Source organism: Haliotis asinina, chromosome 12 (genome assembly GCF_037392515.1).
Source record: "Haliotis asinina isolate JCU_RB_2024 chromosome 12, JCU_Hal_asi_v2, whole genome shotgun sequence".
Lineage (NCBI taxonomy): Eukaryota > Metazoa > Mollusca > Gastropoda > Lepetellida > Haliotidae > Haliotis > Haliotis asinina.
In genome coordinates this window covers 28,784,035-28,811,204 of record NC_090291.1, presented here as the reverse complement: position 1 = coordinate 28,811,204, position 27,170 = coordinate 28,784,035, and the positions used below count along the sequence as shown (strand labels likewise).

General features: G+C 42.0%; 1 protein-coding gene across 1 annotated transcript in view; it reads right to left on the bottom strand.

Moving 5' to 3' along the window:
* LOC137259031 (SUMO-activating enzyme subunit 2-like) overlaps positions 1-27,170 on the bottom strand; it is a 30,083-nt gene that overhangs the window by 1,896 nt on the left and 1,017 nt on the right. The window contains exons 2-17 of the mRNA XM_067796736.1: positions 25,640-25,723; positions 24,013-24,083; positions 23,632-23,696; positions 22,889-22,989; positions 21,768-21,889; positions 20,639-20,706; positions 19,986-20,095; positions 19,566-19,674; positions 18,903-19,039; positions 17,940-18,033; positions 17,250-17,362; positions 16,584-16,739; positions 2,137-2,194; positions 1,890-1,928; positions 1,478-1,583; positions 364-488 (exon numbers count right to left, since the gene is read on the bottom strand). Of these exons, the coding sequence (XP_067652837.1) occupies positions 364-488; positions 1,478-1,583; positions 1,890-1,928; positions 2,137-2,194; positions 16,584-16,739; positions 17,250-17,362; positions 17,940-18,033; positions 18,903-19,039; positions 19,566-19,674; positions 19,986-20,095; positions 20,639-20,706; positions 21,768-21,889; positions 22,889-22,989; positions 23,632-23,696; positions 24,013-24,083; positions 25,640-25,723 (1,558 nt within the window). The remainder of the gene's footprint in view (positions 1-363; positions 489-1,477; positions 1,584-1,889; positions 1,929-2,136; positions 2,195-16,583; positions 16,740-17,249; positions 17,363-17,939; positions 18,034-18,902; positions 19,040-19,565; positions 19,675-19,985; positions 20,096-20,638; positions 20,707-21,767; positions 21,890-22,888; positions 22,990-23,631; positions 23,697-24,012; positions 24,084-25,639; positions 25,724-27,170) is intronic.

Here is a 27,170-nt window from a genome sequence, read left to right as displayed (position 1 = left end):
ACTGTCACAGTGATCACTGTGTTGGCTTTCTGGAGAAAAAAAACACAAACCTAACACCTAATCAGCAGAAAAAAAAAGAGTAACTCAGTACTGATGACAGTAGAGAGGATCTCTGTATATACCAGTGTGATTTATTGTACGCAATTTCATTATTTCTGTACTTAAGATTTGACACCTGTTCCCATGTGTCAGGAGATTTAGATGTCGTCAGTCCCTGATGGCATTAATCACTGCTTGTGCTTTTAGTCAGTTCTTTATCTGGCATAAGTTCATTATTTACAGACTGTTGTGAAAGAGCTGACACAATCCTGACTGCAGACAAACAATACGAGACTCTGTTGTCCCAAAATGTTGGAATGTTACCTTCTTGCTTGCCGTTGTCACCACCTGCACTGCTCGCCTCTGTCTGGGTTTCTTCTGTGGCCGAGGCCTTCACTTCCTCTAGGTCCCCAACAAGCTCAAACTCTTTTTCCTCGTCCAATTTGTCACTGGTGTAACCAAGGTAACATACATCAGCTAAGTTGCCATTGACATAAGTTAGACAGAATCAAGATAAAATCAGTACGAAAAATTGTTCCAGATGAAAAGAATCAACATTCAAGACCCTTAGACCTACACCTCACGCCATTACACTTATACCAACACCTATCTCATGGAGAGTCTGGAGTATGTTCATGCTGCAGACATGGTGCCCTGACCAGACCACACCTCATGCCATTACACTTATACCAACACCTATCTCATGGAGAGTCTGGAGTATGTTCATGCTGCAGACATGGTGCCCTGACCAGATCACACCTCACGCCATTACACTTATACCAACACCTATCTCATGGAGAGTCTGGAGTATGTTCATGCTGCAGACATGGTGCCCTGACCAGACCACACCTCACGCCATTACACTTATACCAACACCTATCTCATGGAGAGTCTGGAGTATGTTCATGCTGCAGACATGGTGCCCTGACCAGACCACACCTCACGCCATTACACTTATACCAACACCTATCTCATGGAGAGTCTGGAGTATGTTCATGCTGCAGACATGGTGCCCTGACCAGACCACACCTCACGCCATTACACTTATACCAACACCTATCTCATGGAGAGTCTGGAGTATGCTCATGCTGCAGACATGGTGCCCTGACCAGACCACACCTGACGCCATTACACTTATACCAACACCTATCTCATGGAGAGTCTGGAGTATGTTCATGCTGCAGACATGGTGCCCTGACCAGATCACACCTCACGCCATTACACTTATACCAACACCTATCTCATGGAGAGTCTGGAGTATGCTCATGCTGCAGACATGGTGCCCTGACCAGACCACACCTCACGCCATTACACTTATACCAACACCTATCTCATGGAGAGTCTGGAGTATGCTCATGCTGCAGACATGGTGCCCTGACCAGACCACACTCATCATTAGCAATATATTATGGACTATTACATGCAAATTATCACTCACACATGGTCAATTGTGACGATGAGGGTGTAGTTCTGAAGAAAGTCTTCACATTTTAACCTGGTTCCGCTGGTAATATTGAAGTGGGCCAGCATTTTGTCATTGTTTTCTGTAAACAGGACCAGGCAAATCATTTCAATGAAGTATTTTCTCAAATACACAAGCATGTATTAAACACGTCATACAATCATACTGGATTTGCAAGCAGATAACACGCTACCAATGTAAGGTTTCACTAGGTACAATATTATATTCAGAAATGAATCCTTGTCCTTAATTAAAGACAGCTGAGATTACTGGGATCTGTGCTATGCTTCCATACATCAGAAACAGTTGTTGGAGGTACATAAGAAAGTTTAGGAGGATTTATGCTAGCTATCATGCTGGCAGGCAAGACACTTGTGAACACACCAACCTTCTGTTTCACCCTCTTCACTGGAGATCACAATGGAACCTGGTATGATGGAGGACAAACAAAACATAAGTGTTATTTGGGACAAATAATTCTTCACAAATATTCATTTTTCATCATGTTTTTATCTGAAAAATATTTTCTGCTTAAATAACATCATTATGTTATGAAACTAAGCTTCTCCAACATAAAACACATGGCAGCTTCATCTCCATGTTGTCAGATATCCTGGATTCCGGGACAATATTACCTTTCCCATCATCTATCTCCACGTCAGGTGCCACCATTCCTAGCTGACCTTTGAGAACCTGAAGATGGAAAGATGCATTAAGTTATAAATTCCCAGGCAGAAACTTACAAAATACTGGTGCTTTCAGCATTTTGCTGTTCCCATCATTTACCAACGTGTATCACTCTCTTCTTTCTCATCTTTTACTGATGATTTCCTAATGTTCATACACATCATTCCATTTTCAAAAAAGCCTTACAATTTCTGCTTTGTTCAGCATTTGTAGTCTCCTGACAAGATTACAGTCACAGTCAGTGGAAGGTGTTGATCCACTTTGTTTGCCAGATGAAGAACTACTTTCACCAGAGCAGGTGAGCATTTGGGGATTAGGATTAACACAGCTATGAACCATACTGAAAACAAAACCTACTTCAGTAAAGCAGAATGTAAACATTTGTGTAGTTCTGTTATGCAGTTATGTACAGTAAGTTAGGGTAGATAATTCGGTTAATATAGTAGCAGCTCTTTAAACTCACCCAAGCACTCGCTACTAATCCATAGATAAAGAAGTTATGTAAGTCAGCACTGTCAGTTGTCTTTGTCTTTGTCAGCTACCTGGTCCAACCATGCCTTGGAAAGTGATTGCTATTTCTATCGTTTGTGTAGTAGTTGGTGTTCCGTGAGTGAGTGAGTGAGTTAATGTTTAACGTCACATCGGCAATATCTCAGCCATATCGTGACGAGAACATTTAAATTAAATATATGCATATGGAAAAATCTGTCAACGGAGGACAGTAAAACAACTAGCATATCACAGTTTTAAGTAAAACTAGTATGGAAAGTTAAAACTAATAGCACTATTTAGACAATACATAATAAAAACAGACTATAGATCGCCAACAACTGAAGGTAGATCACCACACTAGGGACCATGGGGACTTACAGTACCTTTGCTACCTGCATGGACCCTAGTTGGATTTACATCATCCCCTCAGCTGCTGGCGATTGTACGAAAGGTTAGCCAAAATTAAAACAACATGAATACTACAATTAAAAACCTGGCAGACTTAAATTTACTGTGAATGTTTGTGGACTTACGTACCCTCTCAGGAGGACAATAATTTTACAATACTTCAACCCCCTTTGAGGGTACAGCCACCAACAATTCAAGTTACTAATTCAAACTACCAGTCATTAAAATACATCTATTTACAGAAACATACTATTCAAAATTCACCCAAAAAATCAATTTCTTTTAAAAAATCTATAATAAAATGAGAATTAACGTTGGTAATAAGATCCTTCATTGTTTTAACTGTAAAATATTTATCCCTTGTGATGGAGAATTCAACACAGTCAAGCAGAATATGCTTGACCGTGACTCTCTCATCACAAGGGATGCAAAATCGAGGATCCTCACCTTTCAACAGGTATGCATGAGTATATCTAGTGTGGCCAATACGACATCGTCGTAGTATGACCTCTTCAAATCTGGATTGACAACCCAAGTGGGTATAACCAATGTAAGGTTTTATCTCATGTAATTTATTTATACCCACTTGGGTGTCCCACTTCTTTTGCATCAGATCATGGATATAAGATCTAATGGTGGCTTTGTAATCACTGTAGGGAATAAGAAGCGGTGTCACAGATTTGTTGAGTGCTGCCTTGGCAGCAAGATCGGCCATTGTGTTCCCTGAAATGCCTACATGGCTGGGTAACCAACAGAAGACGATGTCGTATTGGCCAGTAGCAAGATTATTATACAATTCAATAATGTCAATTAAAAGTGGATGTTTACATGATAAATTTTTAATCGCCTGGAGACAAGAAAGAGAGTCTGAATAGATTATATATTGTTTACGTTTAGGGTGTCTTTGAATATATTTGAGAGCTGTTAATATGGCGTTAGCTTCAGCTGTAAAAATAGAACTACTAACTGGTAATCGAGAAGATATTGTTCTGGATCCAATGACAGTGGCACAAGCCACAGCGCCACCATCCTTGGACCCATCTGTAAATAAGGATTTATAATTGCTATATTTATGTTTTAATTGATTATATTTTTGCTTATATTGTAATTCATTAGTCTCTGATTTTTTAAATGTGGTCAATGTTAGGTCTACTTGAGGCCTGACCAACTGCCAGGGAGGAGAAGAAAGAAGACGGGAGGGAGCTATGTTTTCCAGCTCAATCCCAGCAGCAGAAAGAAAAGGTGTAATTCTATGTCCCAGAGGCGGGACAAGAGAAGACTTTTTGTTGTATAAATCCTCATAAAGGGGATTGAAAACACAGTTATATGCAGGGTTAGAATGATTAGAGTATAATTTAGTAATGTATTGTAAAGCTAACTTTATACGGCGCTGCTCAAGAGAAGGTTCATCAGCCTCAACATAGAGACTGTCAATAGGTGAAGTTCTAAAAGATCCAAGACAAAGTCTCAGACCTTGATGATGGACAGGATCAAGAAGTTTAAGATTGCTTTTGCAGGCTCCCCCGTAAACGATTGAGCCATAATCAAGTTTAGAACGAACTAGTGATCGATAGAGATGGAGAAGGGTAGCTTGATCCCCTCCCCATTTTGAATTTGAAACAACTTTCAACAAGTCAAGTGCTTTCAGGCATTTAGTTTTAAGTGATTTAATATGTGGTAAAATTATTAAAATCTAAATATTTTAGATATTTAAATACTTACCTTACCATAGGTCTTATGCATATTACCTCTAGCTTCGCTAAACGAGATCAGAGAGTCGTTGATTCGCCATCCCCTCGATGGCTACCTCATGTAATCTACGAATGTAGTCACGGAAGTGACGTGATCTCTCCACTCTCGCGAGAGCGCAGAATCCAAAATTCACTTTTACCGTCAACCGGAAGGTCCGAAGAGTCCAAAGTGGGGAGGAGCATCCAGCGTTGGGAGGGAGTCACCGCCCTATGGTAAGGTAAGTATTTAAATATCTAAAATATTTAGATTTTAATAAATTTTTAACTTACCTTACCATAGGTCTTATGCATATGGCTTCGACAGATGGATGGTGGTGTGGACTCCAGAGGACCATCCCTCAGCAAACAGTGCACATGCATCAGGAGAACTCGGGAAAGCCAATGTCAACGGTCTCAGGATAATACCTGGAACAGGACAAAGAGCAACCCAATAGAACTCCAAAGAAAAACCGTGAGGTTAATCTTAAGACCAAAGGTAAGTAGAAGTGTAGTTACCTAATGGGCGGATGGTCGGGTAAGTTGCTGAGCAACCACCAATGGACCAAATGACTGTAATCCCTCCACGTCTTCAACTGCCAAGTCCCTCAAGTAGTGGGATGCGAAGACAGTTGATGACCTCCAGAAACAGCCCTCCATGATCTGCGGTACTGTGCAGTTCCGATGGAGGGCCATCGTAGACGCCAAGGCCCTGATCTCGTGCGGGTTACTTGCTACCGGATGAGGCAGGTGCTTGTCGTCATAGGCCGCCAGGATAGTCGATCTGAGCCAGAGGGCAATAGTATTTCTGTTTACTTCACCTTTGCAGGACACGGCAAAGGGAATGAATAACCTTTTGCGGGATCGTCTCCTAGAGGCTGACCTTTTAATATAGCATCTGAGAGCCCTGACTGGACATAGCAGCTCCTCCTCCAAGTCATGATGACCCAAGATCGTAGACAAAGGAGGGATGGAGAATAACCTGTTAGGCTGCCCGGGAAGCTGGTTCTTAGCCACAAAATCCCAAAGCAAACCCAAATGAGCACGTCCGTGTCTTGACTGTTCAAATCGGATCTGAGTAACGTCAAGAGCATGGATCTCGCTGACTCTAGCCGCTGTTGCCAATGATAGTAAGAAAACCGTCTTCTTGGAAAGATGTTCAAAGGAGGCTTCTTCTAATGGCTCGTACGGCGGCCCTCTGAGATGTTGAAGGACAACATTAAGATCCCAAGCTGGAGGACGAAACTTGGTCTTCTGGTCTTCCAGCTTGAAAGCTTTGAGAAGCGCAATAAGTTCCGGTATCTTGGAGATCTGTGAATCTGACTTGATAGCAAGGACAGAATTCAAAGCTGACAAATAGGTGCCTAAGGTACTGCCTTTGAGATGTCTAGAGTTCCGTAGGTAGAGAAGGAACTGTGCCACAAACTGAGGAGATGCTGCCATGGGATCTTGAGATCTTCGTGCGCAAAAATTCTCAAAAGAGCGCCATTTGTCGTCATATAAAAAACGGGTAGAAACTCTATGCGCGCGAGCTATAACGTTCGCCACGTGCGCAGAGTAGCCCTTAGCCTTTAATGCTCTCTGCAGATGACCCATGCGTGAAGATGGAATCGCCGTGGATCCGGATGCAGCTGTCGACTGTGTGGATGTCGAAGCAGATGCAACCACTCTGGAAGTTTGTAAGGGTCTCCGCTGGCGAGCTGTCGAAGATCGGGAAACCACGATCTGGCTGACCACCAAGGTGCGACCAAAAGCAGTCGGAGGTTCTGCGTCAGTCTGATCTTGGCGATTACATCCGAGAGAAGAATTGGAGGAGGGAACGCATATGCGTCCAGTCCTTCCCATGATAGAGACATCGCGTCGACTGCCCACGCCTGTGGATCCGGCACGGGAGATACGTACGTTGGTAACTGGTGATTGAAACTGGTGGCAAAAAGATCTACCAGTGGTCTCCCGAGTTGCCAGCAAATCTGGCGAAATGCGTCCGGATGAAGCATCCACTCCGTCGGGGATGGTTTGCCGGGGCGCGACAGGGCGTCTGCCAGAATGTTTTTGCAGCCGGGAATGTGACGAGCCGCGATCACGATGCCGTTGCTGTCTACCAGATCCGCTAACAGGAACATCTGGTCCAGAAGTTGTTTGGACCTGGTTGTACCCTGATTGTGAATCACCCACACGACCGTGGAATTGTCGGACGCTACCAGGAGTCTGGAGTCTGTTAGGACCGGTAGCCAGTGGCGAACCGCTAGGATGACTGCTTGCATCTCCAGGCTGTTGATATGCCACTCCTTTTCGGCGTCTGACCACAGCCCTGAGGTTGTCTGGCCGTTCAAATGAGCACCCCATCCCAAGAGGGATGCGTCTACAAACAATTCGTGGTCGTGGTTGAAGTTTGTCAAACAAACACCGGCGCAGACGTTCCACTCTACCGTCCACCACCTGAGGTACTGATGCAGGTGCGGGGGTAGAAGAAATGACGACTGGAGGTCGTTCTCTCGAATGAATGGTAATAGGAACCTCTGTAGTGGGCGCAGCATAAGCCGTCCTCTGAGGGTGAGGTCCTGCGCCGACGTCAACAAGCCCAACAGAGACTGCCATTCTCTGAGGGTGAGAGGTAGGGACAGAGCTCGATCCGTAAAGGCGAGAATCTTCTGCCATCGATCGGGAGGGACCCTGACTAGATTGAGCCGAGTCAGGAACAACCCCCCAATGAACGTTAACTCCTGCGTTGGTTTCAGTTGCGACTTCTCGAAATTGATAATCCATCCCAACTGTTGAAGTAGGCGTGTGGAGAAGTCCAGTTGTTTGCGTAGCAACTGAGGATTGCAGTGATTTAGAAAACAATCGTCGATGTAAGGATCGAAGTCTATCCCCCGGAGGTGCAGAAACCGGGTGACAGGCAGTGTGACCCGAGTGAAAAGCCACGGGGCCGTAGAAATTCCAAACGGCAGCACTCGCCACTGGTAGTGTACTCCGTTGAATATGAAACGCAGGAACTTCCTGTGGCGTGGGAATACAGGAACGTGCAGGTAAGCATCCTGTAAATCTAGGCTGGCCATCCAAGCTCCGGGTGACAATTTGGCTCGGATCTGATCCAGTGATGTCATTCGGAAATGCGGGGGCTCGGCTAAATACAGGTTGTTGAAAGTCGCCATGTTGTGAATCATCCGCATTTTGGTGGAACCTTTCTTGGGTATCAGGAAGATGGGTGAATAGAACCCCGGGGAGAGATGGGGTTCTGACACTATCTCTATAGCATGTTTTGTTAATAAAATGTTGATGTTTTCTAGGATAAGTACCTGTTGATCTATTGAGTACCCTCGTGACAGGGGAGTGGTAGTCAACGGCGGAGCTCTGGCTAGTGGTAGCTTGTAGCCGGCTCTCAGGATCTTGCAAACAAACGGGTCTTCCAGGAATGTCCAGTTGGCCCAGAAGATCCCTAGTCTCCCACCTACAGGGGTCGGATGAACTGGTACGACTGGGGGTGGGAGGTCCCAGTCGTAGTAGTCCATGGCTTCAGCGGCCGGAGTAGGGACGCTTGCCCCTACCTCGACCGGACGTAGCTGGGTACATATCTTTTCTTGGCATTACCCCTGGCTCGGCCACGAAATGCAGAGCCCAAGGCCTCGAAAGTTGACAGCGCCACTTCCGTGTTAGTAAGTTCGGCATGTTGTTTATACACCGACGGTATCTTTTCATCAAAGAGGAACTTAGACGTAAATGGTGCACGAAGAAGTTGACGTTTAAATTCCTCTTGCCAAGAACAAGCATCTAAAAATCCAGATCGGCGCATAGTAGTAGTCATGGCTAGCGCCGCACGTAAGTGTCCAAGTAGGTCATGGAGTACTCTGCCTTGCCAAGCAAAAATGGTAGTTAAATGATCCACCCTCGAGGCATTATCCTCTGACAAATCCAAGGCTGCAGCGGAGGTGGCTGATGCAAGCGCCGAGATAGGTTTAAGCATACGTTTCAGTTCAGTATCAACAGCTGCTAACTTTGAATCCTGAACTCTGTAAGATGACGGAGTTGAACTTGACAACCTCTTAATTGAATCGTCTAGCGCCGCCCCGTTGTCGGCAAAATCCAGACTGTGCACTTTATAATCTGATTTCTTAGACTTCGACGCTTTGATGGTCGGATTTAAGGATAACTTCGCAAAGTCCGAGTCTAACAAAGTAATCGCATCCGCCACCATAGGGTGTGGTGGAATAAGTAACTCAGGAGTCAAGTGAATCGACGCCGGGTTGTTTGAATCCGAAGAAGGGGAAGGACAGTCCGGTAATCTGTCGGCAATCCACTCAAAGACAGCAGTTAAGGGAAGATAGGTGCCATCACTATCACCAACATTGCCAGGTTCCTCCTCATAGTCTGGGCAAAAGAACTGTTCCTCGTGTTCCTCCCAGGAAATAGAGGTTGATTCTCGTCGCTGACTCGAGTTGGAAGCAGAGTTCTTAGTGTTAAATTCTTTGCCGGAAGTCCGCAGTGGTTCCGGCGATCGCGAACGCTGGGATCTAGAGAGACGTCGTGGTGATCTTGACCGAGATCGCACTCTACGTCTACTTCTGGTACGTGAGTCTTCCTCTAAGGAGCGCCTTGGAGAGCGGGAAACCGACCGGGAGCGCCGGCGCCTGCTACGGTGTGGAGAACGAGAGCGCCGACCCTTCGGGGACCTAGAACGAGATCTGCGCCGGGAGCGCTCAGCCTCTAAACGACGAGCGCGCTCTTCATCCAGCTGGCGCTGTAACATTTCTTCTTTAGTCAGCGTATGAGACACTCTGGGGATCCGATAAGACGTAGTTAAAGGAGCAGGGTCCGGCAACAATATTGGCGCTGGCGTTGGTACAGGCGCTGGCGTCGGAATAGGCGCTGGCGTCGGAATAAGCGCTGACGAAAACACCGGTGCTGATGTAAACAAAGGCGCCGGGACAGGCAGTGGCGCCGGGACAGGCAGAGGCGCTGGTACAGGCAACGGCGCTGGCGTAAGTCTAGGCGCTGTCGTTGGTAAAGGTGTAGATACCGAGGTAGGGAGTACAGCAGCGCCCGGCGTCAAGAGAGATCGCAGAAGCCTCTGAACTTCAGGATGGGATAAGGCATCCGGGTGAGATAAATCTACAAAGGCGTCCGAACGCGTAGGCTCTGGAGAGGAGCGCGCCGGCGTAATAGATGAGCGCTCCACACTCGGCGTTGATAGTGGTATTGAAGGCGGTGGTAGATCTTGGTCGTCAGGTAAGGATCCCAAGGAAGACGCTGGCGACGACATTCTTCTCTTACGTTGCGTAAAACGTTTCCTCCGAACCGCCAAAAAGGTCTTGAAATCGGTGAGAGATAACGCTTGACAGTGTAGGCACCGACTATCGATGGAACAAACAGCGGACGCACAATCCGGACACCAGGGATGTGGGTCCTTGGCTGATTTCTGCCCCTTGCAGACAGTACAATAGTGTCGAGTCATACACAGAACTGTAACAGACAAGAAACCACGACTTGACGACATGTTAATACAATACTAGGAGGAAAACCCCCTACATAAAAATGTAGAAAGTAGTTGCACCCCTACGTAAAAAATAGGCACACCCGTAAGTGCGGGGCAGCGAAAAATAACAACCACAATGGCTGCCTTCGCTACGCTGAAATTCATGGCAGAAAAAGTATGCTAAATACCGAAAACACAAGTGAAAATGACCAAGCATGGGCCGAAACATGACGGGCAAACCACCAACAAGATGAACTACCCTCATGGACGCCATGTCGTTCTCACCTCCGACATGGCCAAGCCAAGCCTGAGTGAGAAAAGAACAACACGAGGTAGCAAGGTAAGCACATTAAATGCTTGTATGACTTGACTTTGATACATAATGAGGGGAGTAGCAACTTTATTGAAACTACACACAGTAGGAAAAAAAACTGCAAACCAACACGTCCATTCGCACGAACGCTAAAGGTAAAAGTGAATTTTGGATTCTGCGCTCTCGCGAGAGTGGAGAGATCACGTCACTTCCGTGACTACATTCGTAGATTACATGAGGTAGCCATCGAGGGGATGGCGAATCAACGACTGTCTGATCTCGTTTAGCGAAGCTAGAGGTAATATGCATAAGACCTATGGTAAGGTAAGTTAAAAATAAGTTAAATGTGAATCAAAGATTAGACCCAAGAACTTGGCTTCCTTCACAACTTTAATGGGCGTCCCATCTAGAGACAGTTCAGGATCTTTATGGGGTTTATATCTATGACAAAAATGTATGCAGTTAGTTTTCGATTTAGAAAATTTGAAGCCGTTTTCAAGACACCATTTATTTATTTTGTTTAAACAAAGCTGCAGTTGCCGTTCAATGGTATGCATATTTTTCCCACGACAAGAAATATTAAAATCATCCACAAATAACGATCCATCAATTGAATCGTTTAAAACTTTTGATAAACTATTTATCTTGATGCTAAAAAGTGTGACAGACAGAATACTGCCTTGTGGAACACCCTGATCCTGATTGTAATGATCAGACAGGGTAGAACCCACTCGAACTTGAAACTGTCTGTTATTTAAAACGTTGGCAATAAATTGAGGCAAACGACCTCGCAAGCCGAAGTCATGTAAATCTCTTAAAATACCATATTTCCAGGTTGTGTCATATACCTTCTCAAGATCAAAAAAGATAGACACAGCATGTTGATTATTAATCAGTGCATTTTTAACAAATGATTCCAGTCGCACTAAGTGATCGACAGTACTTCTGTTTTTACGGAAACCACACTGTATATCAGTTATAAGGTTATTTGTTTCCAAGTACCAAACAAGTCGATTATTTATCATGCGTTCCATGGTCTTGCAAACACAGCTAGTTAACGAAATCGGACGATAATTGGATGGATCGGTATGATCACGTCCAGGTTTAGGTATGGGTACTACTATGGCGTCACGCCATGATGAAGGAAAGTTACCCGATGTCCAAATATCATCAAAAATATTTAGGAGAGTTTCTAGGCAGGATTCTGGTAAGTGCTTCAGGAGTTGATAATGTATGTTATCAGCTCCTGTAGCAGTATCATGAGCTTGATCAAGAGCAGTATGGAGTTCATGAATAGAAAAAGTTTCATTATAATCTTCCCCATTATCAGAATGGAAATTAATAGTTTTCTTTTCTTGTTGTTTTTGATACTGCTGGAATTTAGGTAAATAATTAGAAGAGGAAGAGTGTTTAGCAAGGGTTTCACCCAGTTTATTTGCGATATCTGATTTATCGGTAAGTACTTGATCTCCATGTTTAAGATGATTGACAGTAGATTTAGTACCTTTACCTTTAATTTTCTGGACCATATTCCATACCTTGGACATGGGTGTCCGAGAATTTATTTTAGATACATAATTTTGCCAAGATTGGCGTTTGTTCTGTTTAAAAGTACGCCGTGCTTTAGCATTTAAAATTTTAAATTTATTCAAATTATGCACCATAGGATGGCGACGGAAATAATGTTCTGCTTTTTTCCTTGCCTTCCTAGCTTGTTTGCATTCATCGTTGAACCATGGTTTTCTTATGTGTGGAACTGCAGAGGACTTTGGTATACACTCATCAGCTATGGAGTTCAATTCATCAGAAAAACATTTAATAGCATCAGGAACGTCAGTAAAACGTTCAGGTTTAAGCTTTTCAGCACACAGTGTTTCATATAAAGTCCAGTTAGCCTCTTTAAAATTCCGTCTTGATGATGGAGGAACATCGGATGGAGTTACAGCTTTTAATATAGTAGGAAAATGGTCACTTCCACAGAGGTCATCATGGACTGACCATTCGAATTCATTAAGTAGTTCTGAATTTGTGAGTGACAGGTCAAGAGCAGAATAGGTCCCTGTCCCAGGGTGTAAATACGTATTGGAGCCATCATTATAAATACATAAATCGTTGTCAGAACAGAAGTCCTCCAACAACTTACCTTTAGCGTTTATATTTACACTACCCCAGAGAGGGTTGTGCCCATATAAATCTCCCATTATAATGCAGGGCTTCGGGAGTTGGTCATAGAGAGCTTGCAGATCAGTTTTGGCAAACGTCGAAGACGGCGAAATATACAGCGAGCATAGCGTAAACGCTACATGTAAAGTAATTCTCACAGCAACAGCCTGCATATTAGTATTAAGTGATACAGGGCTTTGAATAACGTTTTGTCTGACTAGAACGGATGACCCGCCAGTGGCTCTATCACCCGGAGGTGAAAAAGAATGATATGCATTAAAATGGCGAAGGTCAAATGCATCTGTTTGTTTTAAATATGTCTCTTGGAGACATAACGCTGAAGGTGTGAAATCTTGGACTAATAGCTGTAATTCATGTAAATTAGTCCTCAAACCTCTGCAGTTCCATTGTACAATATTGTTGGAATAAACTATCTTTTGGGGGGATTTTTTGGGGATCTACCTGCACTCTTTTGGAGGGCGACAAGCTATGTGCCCTAGAATGGACGTTTTCAGAAACGTCCATATCTTCAAGAGACCCATATTTATTAAACAATTGAATTTTATTTTGTGACCCCTTAGGAGCTCTGCCACTTTGTTGCTTTGAAGCATCAGACTTAGGTTTGGGTTTAGTTTTAACAATTTGTTGTCTATCAGCTGTTGAATGAGACTCAGAGCGTGACTGTGAAGATGACTTATGATCAGAGGACTTTGATGTAGTAGGAAGTGATTCCTCAGTCTGGGATGATATAGCAGGGTATAAAACCTGTGGGGAGTCGGAACTGACCCAAGTCAAGGTAGTTTGGCATCCTGTGGATGATTTTGTTATTTTAGAGTTGGATTCAGATGATGATTTTGCTACTGTAGCATAACTTTCTAGAAGGTCAGATCTCTTCACCAGTTTCTTTGCCTCAGAAAAAGAGATATTTTGGGTGAACTTTATTTTGTTAATCGCCATTTGCTCTTTCCATATTGGACACTGTTTTGACGAAGATGAATGGTCGCCAGAGCAGTTAGTGCATTTTTTAAAGTCACTGTCACAATCTTCTGTTGTGTGTGTCTTCTCACCACAGTGAGCACACACAACAGACAATGTGCAGGTAGATACACCGTGTCCATATTTCTGACATTTAAAACACCTGAGCGGGTTGGGGATGTAGGTTTCAACTTGGATATTGCAGTAACCCGCCTTTACTGATTTGGGAGCATTTGGCAATGAAAAAGAAAACAGATAGGTATTTGTTTGGATTGTTTCATTGTTTTTTCGGGTGGAAAAGCGCTTCACATACAGCACACCTTGATCCTTCATTTCGCATGCTATATCAAGCTCGGACATGTCAGCAAACAACCGATCATGATCTCTGGACGATACCTTTACTTGTGTTCAAGGTCTTGTGAGCAGAGACCGTGACCGGAATGCCCACAAAAGATTCAATGTTCATCAGATTGGTTGTCTGCTGTTTCTTGCCACACTCTATTAGTAATGCACCCGAACGCAAGCGTCTAATGTTCTTGACATCCCCAGCAATACCTTGAATGCCCTTAGATACTGCGAAAGGGTTCAACTTCAATGGTGTCTTGTCCGGAGTCTCAATAACGAGGAAACGTGGCCAATACTCAATCGATAGAGACGGTCTATGAGAAGTATCAACGGGATCAATTTCAAGTGGACGTTTGGTTTTTTTGGGGGGTATTTCATAAGCCATGATTGGTGTCATATGATTCATCATCCGAGCTCCCCACCCACCATGGAGTATCACAAGGACAATGCTAAAGCAAGCGGGCCTCCAGCTTGCAGCACCAAGGATACCCGGATGATATACTCCAGCAGAAGAATTAAGAGATTAATAATTCTACCAGATTGGCCCATGAGCCACCGCCTTCTGGCATAGGACTCTAGGCAAATTACAGAACAACATACTTCAAATTCAAAATGTTTTAGATTATATAGTCAAGTCCAAATTTACAACGATTCCAAATGATATATGTGCATTGATAAATATAATAATGCCCCATGCACAGGGCTTGGCATGACCAGCCGATTGGTCGAACCGGGCCTATTCGACCACCCGTCTAGGCGAAGTCAGGGCCGAAGTGGTGTATTGAGCAACAGGAACACGGTTGCAAGCTCCTATTGCTCTCAACCACCAGGATCCCCTCCTCCGCCAACACAGGGCTGCAACCCACGGCAAACGGGTTGGTGGACCAAATATCCTCCCGGGTCCACTACGGGGATGTCGGCGAGCTCTTGGCGTTACCCAGCACCCACCACGAGGAGGTGGCTCGCCACGGGTGCCTGGTGTTCCGATTAATTGAAATAATCGAAGATTGGTCATAATGACCAAACAACCAAGTAACTGATCACATATTCTCAAAATGAGATGAACGATTTTGTCAATATAATTTTAGTGTTCGAAACACTTGACAGTGGAACATATCTTAGAAGTTGTCAGGGCCTGAAAGCATGTTTAATTTTCAGAAAACTCACTTCACTAACTGAAAAGTCAAGACTGTATACTTCTTGAAGACTCCAAGAGGTTCATATTTCATCACTTTAAAGTAGCAAGTTGCATCATTTAACACTGGATGTGGAGTTTCTAAACAAAATAAGAAACAGAGAACCATGGCATACTTATCTGCAATAACAACCTGAATAGGAAAATCTGAAAAATGACACTATTTTTTTCGATGACTGGTCACTGATAATGAACCAATCATCAATTGTGAGATTTCAGCGAATTACCTACACTAGTTGTGTAGTTTGTGACCAGATCTTCAGTCTTCTGTACTTCAGCATTTCTCTTCTCTAATCACTGCTGCATGATGATCACAGCACTGCATCATTTGGGGTAAGTTTGATGATTCTTTTGTATTTATCTTTACCATTAGAATAGGATCTCCTTAATATTCTTGTTAAGGTTTAAAGCACTTTAGTCAAATTCTGCATTACAAATACAATATCATATATTGCAATCAGCAATGGTTCCAGTAACCCATGGAATGTAACTTAATTAGCGTGTTAAGTTACCATATTGTCACACAATAGTTCCAGTAACCAATGGAATGTAACTTAATTAGTGTGTTAAGTTACCATATTGTCACACAATAGTTCCAGTAACCAATGGAATGTAACTTAATTAGTGTGTTAAGTTACCATATTGTCACACAATAGTTCCAGTAACCAATGGAATGTGACTTCATAAGAGTGTAAAGTTACCATATTGTTATACAAATGCTTTCAGCAATATTACATAGCTTAAAGCTAAGATTTTTAAAAGTAACATGCTTTTTTCTCTAACTATACTTAATAGATTACACCAGTTTTAGTAGCATATTTGTTAAACATTTCAGTACGAGGGAAGTGTATGAGAATGTTCCATGATGCTATCGCCATTTCTACTGTGTTGGGATATGATACACAGAAAATGGTATAAGTTCTGCCCACAACCCACAAGTGATACGTTTTCTATTCATGGGGATTATTTCAAGGGTGTAGGGTTTAATGTTAGTTTTTAAGGGTAGCTTTAGGTATTATATATATAGCCCATAGACCTATATTCTTTGGCAGAGAATAATTTTTAAAAAATCGAGGGTTATAGGTATTTTCCCAGAAATAATTCTCATGAAACACTGACAACCCAGGATGCAATAATTCCATTATATCAACATCAATGGCACAAGGTTCCAGCAAGTACAACTGACTTCAATGAGCTATGCCTACAATTCAAATCACCTGCATATATTGCTCGGTAGTGTATACAATCTACTGCAGATCAATGAGAGATACCTATTTCCTGTTGCTGAATGTGTATGAACCTACCCTCTCCTCCAAACATTTCACAGTTATTTTGTCGGTGTTGAGTCGGACGGTAACTTCTGGTTTAGATGAACATACATAGCACTTGGGGTTGGGCGGGTCTAAGGAACAAGGAACCAGAAGCTTCTTCCTTGCGTTGGGCTGTCTGTTGAGATAAACCTGAAACACAAATGACACATCCTTTGTTTCTTGTTTAATGACACAATCAACAATAGTCTCGCTACATGAGACCTGTGAAGGTCCAGGTTAAAATTGGTAACCCATGCTTGTAAGACAACCAACGGGATCAGGTGGTCAGGTTTGCTCATCTGGTTTACACAAGTCATCGGTTCCCAATTGCACAGAACATCATGATGGTGATCACTGGATTGTGTGGCCCTGACTTCATTATTTACTGACTGCCTCCATACAGCTGGAATATTACTGAGTGTGGCTATAAGAAGGCAGTCTGTAAATAATGGACTCTCAACCAGACAATCCAATGATAGATACTGTGACCAATGGTCCATACTGTAAAGGTATTATGTGCAACCAATCAAGTCACAAAATCTCACTAGCTCAACAACATGGCTGGCCTTTGCCTATGACCAACATTGTTTGTGATGGTTATGATCTGTAATAATGAACAAAACAAGTTGTCAGACTGTCATCTGAAAATGTCATACTCACAGTTTTGCATTTATTAATGTCTCCTGCCAGTATTTTGAGTCCCTCCATGACAATGAGACCAGCAATGATGGCATTAGTGGTGGCTATAGCTGGTATGATGTTCCCTGCCATGGCTGAAACACAACAGAGTGGATCAAGGAAGAGTCATGTATGTCAGTGTTTGTATAATGTCCCATTGACCACTAGCACAACTATATAACAAAGGCGTGAAAATACTCAAATCTGTGATATGTACCAAGTCACTGATCCTGTCAACCTAATCCATAAACTTGCTTCAATAACCTAGGATGCTACTAGTGGTGGAGCAAATGTCGACTATTGACACATGCAGGTCTGGGTTAGAACTGATCTTCAGTGATCCATGCTTGTCTTGGGAGGTGACTAACAGGATTAAGTGATCAGGCTTGCTCACTTGTTTGGCACGTCATCTTATCCCAACTGTATCGATCGATGCTCATGTTGTTGATCACTGGATTTTCTAGTCCTGATTCAAATATTTACAGATTCCCACAACAATTGCTGAGTGTGGCATTAAACAGGCAGACAGACAGTAAGCATGGGGCACTTGAAGAATATTCTGCCCTGGAATCTAAGCACTGTGTCAAAGCATTAACAATGAAAGTACTATAATTAGTAACAACAGATACATGACAGCTTGATCAAGCCAACTACTACTCTAAGTGTCCTCACATTTAATGTCAAAGCGAGACTTGAGACCAATGCCGAAGATTTGAGCACGAATGTTTGCAGTGCATGTTACGAAGTCCATAGCTGTGTCATCATCCTGAAGTAAATGAAAGGCAAATATCATTGTTATCATGGAAACAGGAAGTTACATATGAATAAATTACAAAATTCAAATCATCCTCACTATAAGGAAGGATAACAATATATTCATAAAAATTTTCTTACTTTCAGTGACCGACATTTCAGTACAGGTTCCAACTCTATTATGAAACAAGTATTGCAGCCAAAACGTGACTCAAGCCGTCATAAAGAAGTTGTTCATCCATATATTGTTATCTTCCTTACTCAAACAGTCTCCCAAAGATGTCACACTGACTGTAGCCTTTGTTGGGAAGTACTGTTGACATGGTTAAGTTAACAGAAGCAAGGAAGGTTCATGCCTGAATGTTATGTTACATGTTTGTTTAACGACATACTCAGCAATATTTCAGCTATATTGCAGTGGTTAGTAAATAGTCAAGTCTGACCCAGACAATCTTGTGATGAACACTAAGCATCAATCTACAAAATAGCGAGCGAGTGAGTGAGTTAGTTTTATGCCACACTCAGCAATATTCCAGCATGGTGGCAGTCTGCAAGACAATCGAGACCATGTTTGCAAGACCATGTCAGCATGTCTGACCACCCGATCCTGTTAGTCGCCTCTTACGACAAGGAAAGTCACTTTCTATGGCAAGCATGGGCTGCTGAAGGCTTATTCTACCCAAGGACTTTCACGGGTCGATCTACACAATAGATTGCAATGATATGTATCAAACAAGTCAGCCAGCCCGACCACTAATCCCTCTTACAACAAGCATGGGTTACTGAAGACCAATTTTAAAGCAGATCTTCATGGGTATTCATGCCTGTATGAAAAAAGGTGATCCAACAATCACACCCAGCTAGCAATTCAACACGTCGTACCTTGTCCCAGATGAGCATCCCTCCATCACCCTGCTTGGCAAACTCCACTTTGAGGTCTCCGAGACATCTGCCAAAGACCTGAGCACATTCCTTCATCGACCATACCTTCTGGTCACGCATTCCTGCACTGCCATTACCTGGACAACACAAGGTAACGACTCACAGTCATTATCTTTCATCTAACAGACTACTACTAGCGCTAATAGACCAATGACCAAAATAAGGTTGAATTTGAACCCAGACTTGTAACTGCGTGGAAAGGATCTGATTTGAACATCAAATTTCAGACCACTGGTGTACCCATTTCCGCACAATCATTGTACAAGTCATGAGACCATGTATACTGAAGAATTCTTGTTATCTAACAATTGATACATCAATAGCTTGGCACTGTTAGTGACGATTAATGAGTCTTGTACCACAGAAGTATGATGCTGTGTCTGTTTGATGTGCTTAAACAGGTATGATGTTATATTATCACTGATCAACATAAAATGTGTTTCATAAAATCACTGAGCCATCAAAATGAAAGACATGCTAATGGCATTAAAGACAAAGGTCACGATTCAAACAAGCTTTCAAATGCAGCCATAGTGTTGTTCAAGGACAGCCAAATTGTAAAGAATGTTCAGTCTTTGAAAAAATACATGACCAGATACATACCTGCATCAGCAGCATCTGGTAAATCATCCCAGTCCAGGGGTGTGGGAGGCCGCCTCTTCTTCCAGAGAGCCTCCATGGACAGCAGGTATTTGATGTCATCACGGAACAACTGAAGGCCACAACACGAAGTGATTCAAACATTCAAAACATTTCAGTATTTTCCTGTCCGACGGTTTAGAGGAGTCAAAATACATATAATGCCTGATACATGAATGAAAATATGCTACAACTTAAAAGATTTTCTGAACTAGAGCTGAACTGCTTAAGAGCTGATAGTGTTTTCTGATACAAGAATCTACAACTAGTGTTCCCCAAGAACAGAAAATACCATATGTCCATAACATTTCAGAATGAGGGAATAAGCAGTTAGTATGAATCAGGATAATGACATGTATACACTAGCCATCAATTTTAATCCACCTTATTGAATATTTTCTGTGGGTCATATCCAGTCTGCATGGCCCAGGTTCTAGTGGACTTCCTCTCTATATCCTTCTCTTCTCCCTCCAGGGCGGCCTGACCAGCCTCACCTGCAGAAACATGTGCAATAGCAGTGTGTTCATAACACAAGACAATTTGTAGATGAAGCCCACCTTGTCCAAACAGTATATACAACTTAACACTGCTTTCAAACATTGCTGATCTTTATCTGATTTCTGGACAATGCCCAATCAAGGGGAGGTAACTTGTCAACAGATGAATCCTTCCATGTCCAAACAGCATATACAACCTAATTGTACCTCCAAACATTACTGTACTTTATCTAAGGCATGTTCAGAACGAGCACCCGTGCGATTGCCTCCCACGAGCCCTCGCATAGGTCCTGAACAGATGCAAGCGCTTGGTTACTATTAACCAATCATGACCAGCTCGTGTTTTCGTCTTCTTGTTGGAGGTTACGGAAAAGGGCGAGTGGTGACAAATGACATTAAACATGTATAGGGCAAAATGTTATGGATGTCAATTTCTTCTTATTCTTTACACGTTTCTTGGCTATTCCTTGCCCATTCGTCAGGTGATTCTGAACACGCCACTGAAACTCCAACAAGGTGAGGTAAGTCATCAACCACTACCTGCTAGCTCTGGGTCAGCTGTATCTGGGGACACATCCTGGTCGGGATCTTCCTCCCCGAACAACTGACTGAAACAGTTATGAATAATTACAGAATGTAATACAGATGTTTGTGCTGCGTACAGTGATTATTTCAAATTATGAACGATGTTTGAAATAAAAAAAACTCCCTTGGTCCTTTGTGCTAACTCAAAGATTGGTTGATAGTGTAGTAATAGCACTTTATAAGAAAGAATACTAATGCAAGTGAGTGTTATCGCATGCACAGTCATCAACATTGCAGCTACATCAGGGGGACCTGTACCATTCAAACCTGTGACTAAAACTGATAATTTTCTGGGACACATGCCTGAGTAGTCGATTCAGGAAACAGAGTAATGGAATTCAGGCCTCGATTTAGTTCTTTGTTACTTGCGCTGGTGCAACCCAATATCGCAAAGTGCGACCTAGTTATTAGTCAAACTTGCACTAAATTTGAGCGGGTAAACCTCCGAATAAAACATCTAAATAATTCAATAGCATATGTCTTTCATAACATATCGCAATATGAAGTGCAACTGGAACTGGTCAGTGCAACTAGGCTTCCATTTCAGGTTGCACATGGAGCAAGTAAGTGAACATCTCTTAAATCGTACCCTAGAATTGTACACAGATAGAGATCTAAGTAAATTAATTATTTCCATCTTCAAAAGCATTATCGGCTTATATAGCATTGAGTTGTGAAAGTCCTGTATCATCAGTGAAGTTTGATGTGTATTCAAGACATGGTTCGGAATTTTCAGAAATAGCAATAGCCACAGTAATGATAAACAATGAGTGAACAGAACTGACACCACTCTGAAGAGTTCAAATTATATGACAGCATGATAAACTGCTGTTGCCCATTTAGTACAAGCCAGAAGTATGGGTATAGTGCTGACTAACTAAGAAACAATCAGAGAGAGGCAGGATTACCACCCACAATCACAAGTTTCAGGGTTCGGCTATGCAAGTCTTCAAATGTAACTGCAGGAACATACATAACTGAGAACTTGTATCACCCTATGATGTAGAGTGTAGTATTAATAATGTTCTTGCAACGCAGTATATGTGAGTTAGCAGCAAACTGTAAGGAATATGTCATGTCTCACTTGAAAAGATGTTTTGCCCACACTACGCAGTGGATGGGTTCGGATGGAGTGTTTCTGATGGTGCACCCTGGGAAGGATTTCTGTCTCGGTTTTGGTTGACATTCGTAACATTCTGTCAGACCCTGTAACAATAAATAAGTAAAAAATCAATAAACAAAACACCATATCAGTTCTTTTTGTATTTTGTGAAACATTGATTTAACCATGACACTTAAGTGACATGACAAAATTGTCTGGTACAGGCTCTCCTGGAACATTTACCTGTATATACTATCAAAGAGGAATGCAGAACCTTGGCAGAATATATGACACGTAGTTTTTTCAGTCTAAGTAAACTTAGGCTCAGTACTATTCGCTACACTGCTATACTGAGTCTAACAAACATCATTAGAAGGTCAGGTAACTTTTGAGCAACCTATGACATACAATCAAATGCAAGACTGATGCTGATTTAACCAATCACACAACAGCTACTGTCTAGGGTTCAGCGGGACTTACAAAATTGCCCGGTCACTGACACTGATCTCTCAACAAATAATCCTCATAAAAGAAGAAATTTTGACCTTCAGTATGTAAACGTTTTTGGCTTTCTGATGATATGGTTACTACAGCTACTATTTCCACAAGCTGGCATCCTTGAATATTGACAAAACCACTATTTTCAGCGACTGTTTACTCACTGTTGTGGAGTGCTACATGTGTATCACTCATAGTATGGAAACAGCAGTGTAACGAATAATACTGAGCACTGGAAGCTTTTTGTACCTTTGATTAGTCTTGGTGTTCAAACCAAATGCAGTTGGTATAGGACTGAGTAAGTCTCTATACATTACCTCAATAAATGATCCTTTCATGTCATTGACAAGTAAACTAACCCCAAAACTACAAAACAGCCCACTGGAAAAAGATAATTCAGAATTTGATAGTTGAGTTACTTTTTTTACATTTGTAATATCTGTTCCTCAGTACAACAGGTGCTGACAATGCTGATTCACAGCTTCTAAAGTTTACATCAAGAATCAGTTTCACACATTGCACCAATAACCAGCAACAAATCTGGGTCTTGAAGATGACACTAACCACTTGCCTACTGAACGAACCCTTTTTTTGAATGGGTGTACCTTCTTAATGACTGCAACCTGTCCCAAGTATCCAGCTGTCCCACTCTCTACCAGGGGGATGTCAGCAGCCAGACACATTCTGTTCACATGGTTCCGAGCAGCTGTAACAGTTGGAGAGAATTATGAGTAATTATGGTATTATGCCACTTTTAGGAATATGACAGCAATGTCACAGTGGGGGACATCAGAAATGGGCTTCACACATCATATGGAATCAAACCTGGGACTTTGATGTGACAAGTTAATGCTTTAACCACTAGCCTAACTTACCACCTTGCAGTTCAAGGGCATCACCAGTAAAGCAAGCATTACCAAACTGATGCTGGAAAGTAAATTCCCTGATCCTTACAGTCCTCATCTTTCCACAATTTTGTTCTGGTAACTGATAGGAAATGGCTATGCTGCTTGTCAGACGAAACAGCTTTGCAATCATCAAATACCTGCAATATTCCTGCCACCGGACAGTAACGAACATGCACTTAGGAACACACCACAAACCATAACACTGTGAGGGACCTAGGGTATAGTTCTATTCCAATTTTAGCAATATTGCAGCAATATCACCCTGGGGACACCACAAATGGGCTTCAAACATTGTACCAATGTAGGGAATGTAACACAGGTCTTCAGCACGCCGACCAAATGCCTCAATCACAAGGTTATTCCACTGCCCTGAGGGAGCTAGGAGAGGGGAAAACACGGAAGATGAGTTCAACACAAAAGATTTCTTTCATCCTACTCACCTCTGTTGTCCAGTGCATTCATCACCAGGTCAAACTTCTTGAAGAAGTCCAGGCCATAGTCAGGGCTGTTAAACAAAAGACACACTTATCAATTACGATAAAGACTGCCTAGAAACCATACTCCCCAATATTTAATCAGCATCCTACATTCCTGAAACACTGTCATCTACATATGACATGAGTGTGTGCCATAATTCCAAAAGTGAGGGAAATCTACATGAAAAAGACATTTCTTTCACAGAGATACCTATTAACATTGTCATGAATATCGGCTAAAGTGCAGAAGTAGTGCCTTTCTTATAAAAAACCACATCACGCATAAGAAGCATGAGTCAGGAAAAGGAAAAATAATCTTTATAAATAATCTGTCTTTTGACAAACCTCATAACACTGTCATGGTATGCTACAATATCAGCATCTGGGTTGAACTTTAATGCACTTTCTTTTGCCACCTGGAGGAAAAACAACAAATACATAAAAGAACTCTTGTAATACACCAACAGAGAAAAGGAATGAAGACTTAATTCAAGAACAAACTGACATATGCTCGTTGTGACGGTTTTGAGGATCCAGAACTTACTTTTCACAGTTTAGCCTCTTTCACATAACATCATTTAATCAAGTGACAACACACATTGGAAACAATAACAAGAATTTTATTTAGACGATCAGGAATTTTATCCCCCAACAAGGCTATCAGACAGATACTGTGCCTATTTTGAAATTGCATCAGTGGATTTTCACAACTATATATATTAACTAACACAAGGTTGCTATAATAGTGTCGGTGCAAAAGGACAAGCTTGATTGTCGCTGACAGAGCATATTTACTCGGACTGAAGTTACCCACGTCTCTCTCTTGTGATGTTTACAATGCCTCTCTCACTCTAACAGCTGATCATTTTAAAAGCTGATCATTCTATACATCAAAGTCAAGACCAAAGTCACTTCCAGATCCATACTGAATCAACTCATACAATCCGTCAGCGAGACAGTTACATCTTCAGAATTATTGAGTATGAATGTAGTGTTCGATAGGAAGTAACTTCATCATATAATAACCATGTGTGAGAGAACAAAGGAAACGTAACAGATAAAAAATCAATTCAAGATTTCCGTTTACCCATTAAAGAAAAAGATATATTCAAAGGAATACAAATAGTGATGACATTACAACTCAAAATGGCATGGACCAGTAAAACATGAGATTGAGACAATGGAATACAAAAGTCATCAGAAGATGACATATCCGCCAGGCCCCCACATATTTGAAAGGACAAATTTTCTGACAGTTACTTAATGTTTTCCTAGATTAAGTCTGAATTGTTTCCATGTAAGTCATGAAAAATATAGAGGCCATATATCTGTAAACAGCAAAAGGCACCACTTCAAGATCTGTCTCATATATCTGCCAAGATATGTTAAAAGATATGAAATGGTTTTCTAGTTGTGCTCTGGAAACAAAGTCTATCCCTCCTTTTGAGACGAAGTCCAAAACGTTTCCATGGAAACTGGGGAAATAATAAATCACAAAAACCTGTAAATAGCTAAAGGCACCACTTTGGGGTCTGCCACACATATCTACCAAGTTTTGCAGAAAGATATTGAATGGTTTTTGAGTTCTGCTCCTGAAACGAAGTCCACCCCACCATTAGACTAACACCAAAATGTTCCATGGAAAAACAAAACAAAAAATCAAAATACCAAAACTGTGTAAATAGGTTGAGATTGTTATATCTATCAAGTTTGGTCTAAAACTATTTAACGGTTTCTGAGTTATGCTAAAGACTGATCGAAAACAGGGTAATGATGTGTGAGCCGACAAACAAACAAACAGCAAAGCCTGAAGTGACAGAGCTTCAGTGATGCTGAAAAACCTAGAAACCCAAATGCTGCATATTTCACACAATTCTAGTGTGCACATGGAAGACAACTCTGCACAGCAACTTGTGGCACCTCAAAACGACTAGGCCACAGTTATACCCATTTAGTTAAAAGACATACCTACCTGTGACTTGGACTTGCCAACATGCTCCTTACGAAAGAGAAACTGACGATTCAGATTGCTCACATCAATCGTATCAAGATCAATCTGAAAAAAAAATCATAACTTTTCACTTCATTAGAAATAATATAATTTCACCAAAACAAATTACATGCAGTACTATATAACAGTATTTCAACACAATGCAAATGATTTGAACAGAAATTCCAAAAGCCCATCACTTCCTTTTTTCAGTGTATTCAGGAAATATCATCAACATGAGCAAGCCATTAATACTATTGCCCAGGTCCTGGACTCTGCAGTTTAAAAGTTTAAGAGACCAAACGCAAAAAAGAGACATGAAGCAAAGCTACAAGCTGAAAGTAACAGCAACAACCTGTATTTAATCATAATCTTAAACTAAAGATTTTCATGCCTAAATAGAGTAGAACTCTGTATACATGTTTAATGCTCTTAATCTTAATTCTAAATTATCTAATAGGTTTACTTAAAGGTTTGGGGCTTTAAATATCCTGATTGTAGCAGGAAAGAATCTATTGACAAACAAGCTGTTGGCAAGGTCATGCCTCATACAATTTCAGAAAAAAAAATTGTTCAAAAATGGCCCACCTAAATATACTACTCAAACAAAGAAACGCACAGCTGAAAATTGTTATCAACTTATACACTTAAGGATCAGTAATACAGGGCAGTCATGAAGAAAACCTGAATGAACACTAACGGTCCAATGCTGCAAGAAACTGTACGTCACAAATGACAAGTGTTCTAAGGTCAAGGTTGCAGAGCAGTCAGTATCTTGTGTGGCCACCATTAGCATCAATGGTTGCTTGGCATCCGCGTCCCATAGACTGGACCAGATTCCGGATGAAGTGCCTGGGAATGAGTTGATTCTCTTCCTGCAAGGCCACAAACAGAGCAAGTAACGTCTGTGGTTGACAGTTATGCTATCGTACACAATGACCCAATTCATCCCACAAATGTTCAATATGGTTAAGATCCGGTGATCATGAGGACCAGTCAAAAACCTGAATGTTGTTCTTTGAAATCCCTGGTTATTCTTGCTGTATGCGGCCAAGCATTATCATGCTGAAAAATGACGTTCTGGTGATTCATGAAAGGAAGGACATGAGGCCTGATGATTTCGTCACAGTAACGTCGAACTGTCAAATTGCCCTGGACCTGAATAAGATCTGTCCTGCCACTGTATGAGATGCCAGCTCAAACCATGACACTACCACGGCCAAATCTGTCCACTTTCTGGACACAATTTGCATTCGTTACGACGTAGATATACACATGCTCTTCTGTCGGGACGTCGCAGTATGTAACGGGACTCATCACTGAAGTAACAGTTCTCCACCTTTGCAGTGGCCATGGGAGATGTTGACGACACCACTGTCTGAGTTGTTGTTGAAGTTGACATGTAAGAACATGTCCTCGCAAAGGTCTTCTGGAAAGAATACCAGCCTCACTTAAACGGTTCCTCACAGTCTGATCAGAAATTGTTCTGAGTCCTGGCACTACCGATGTTGTG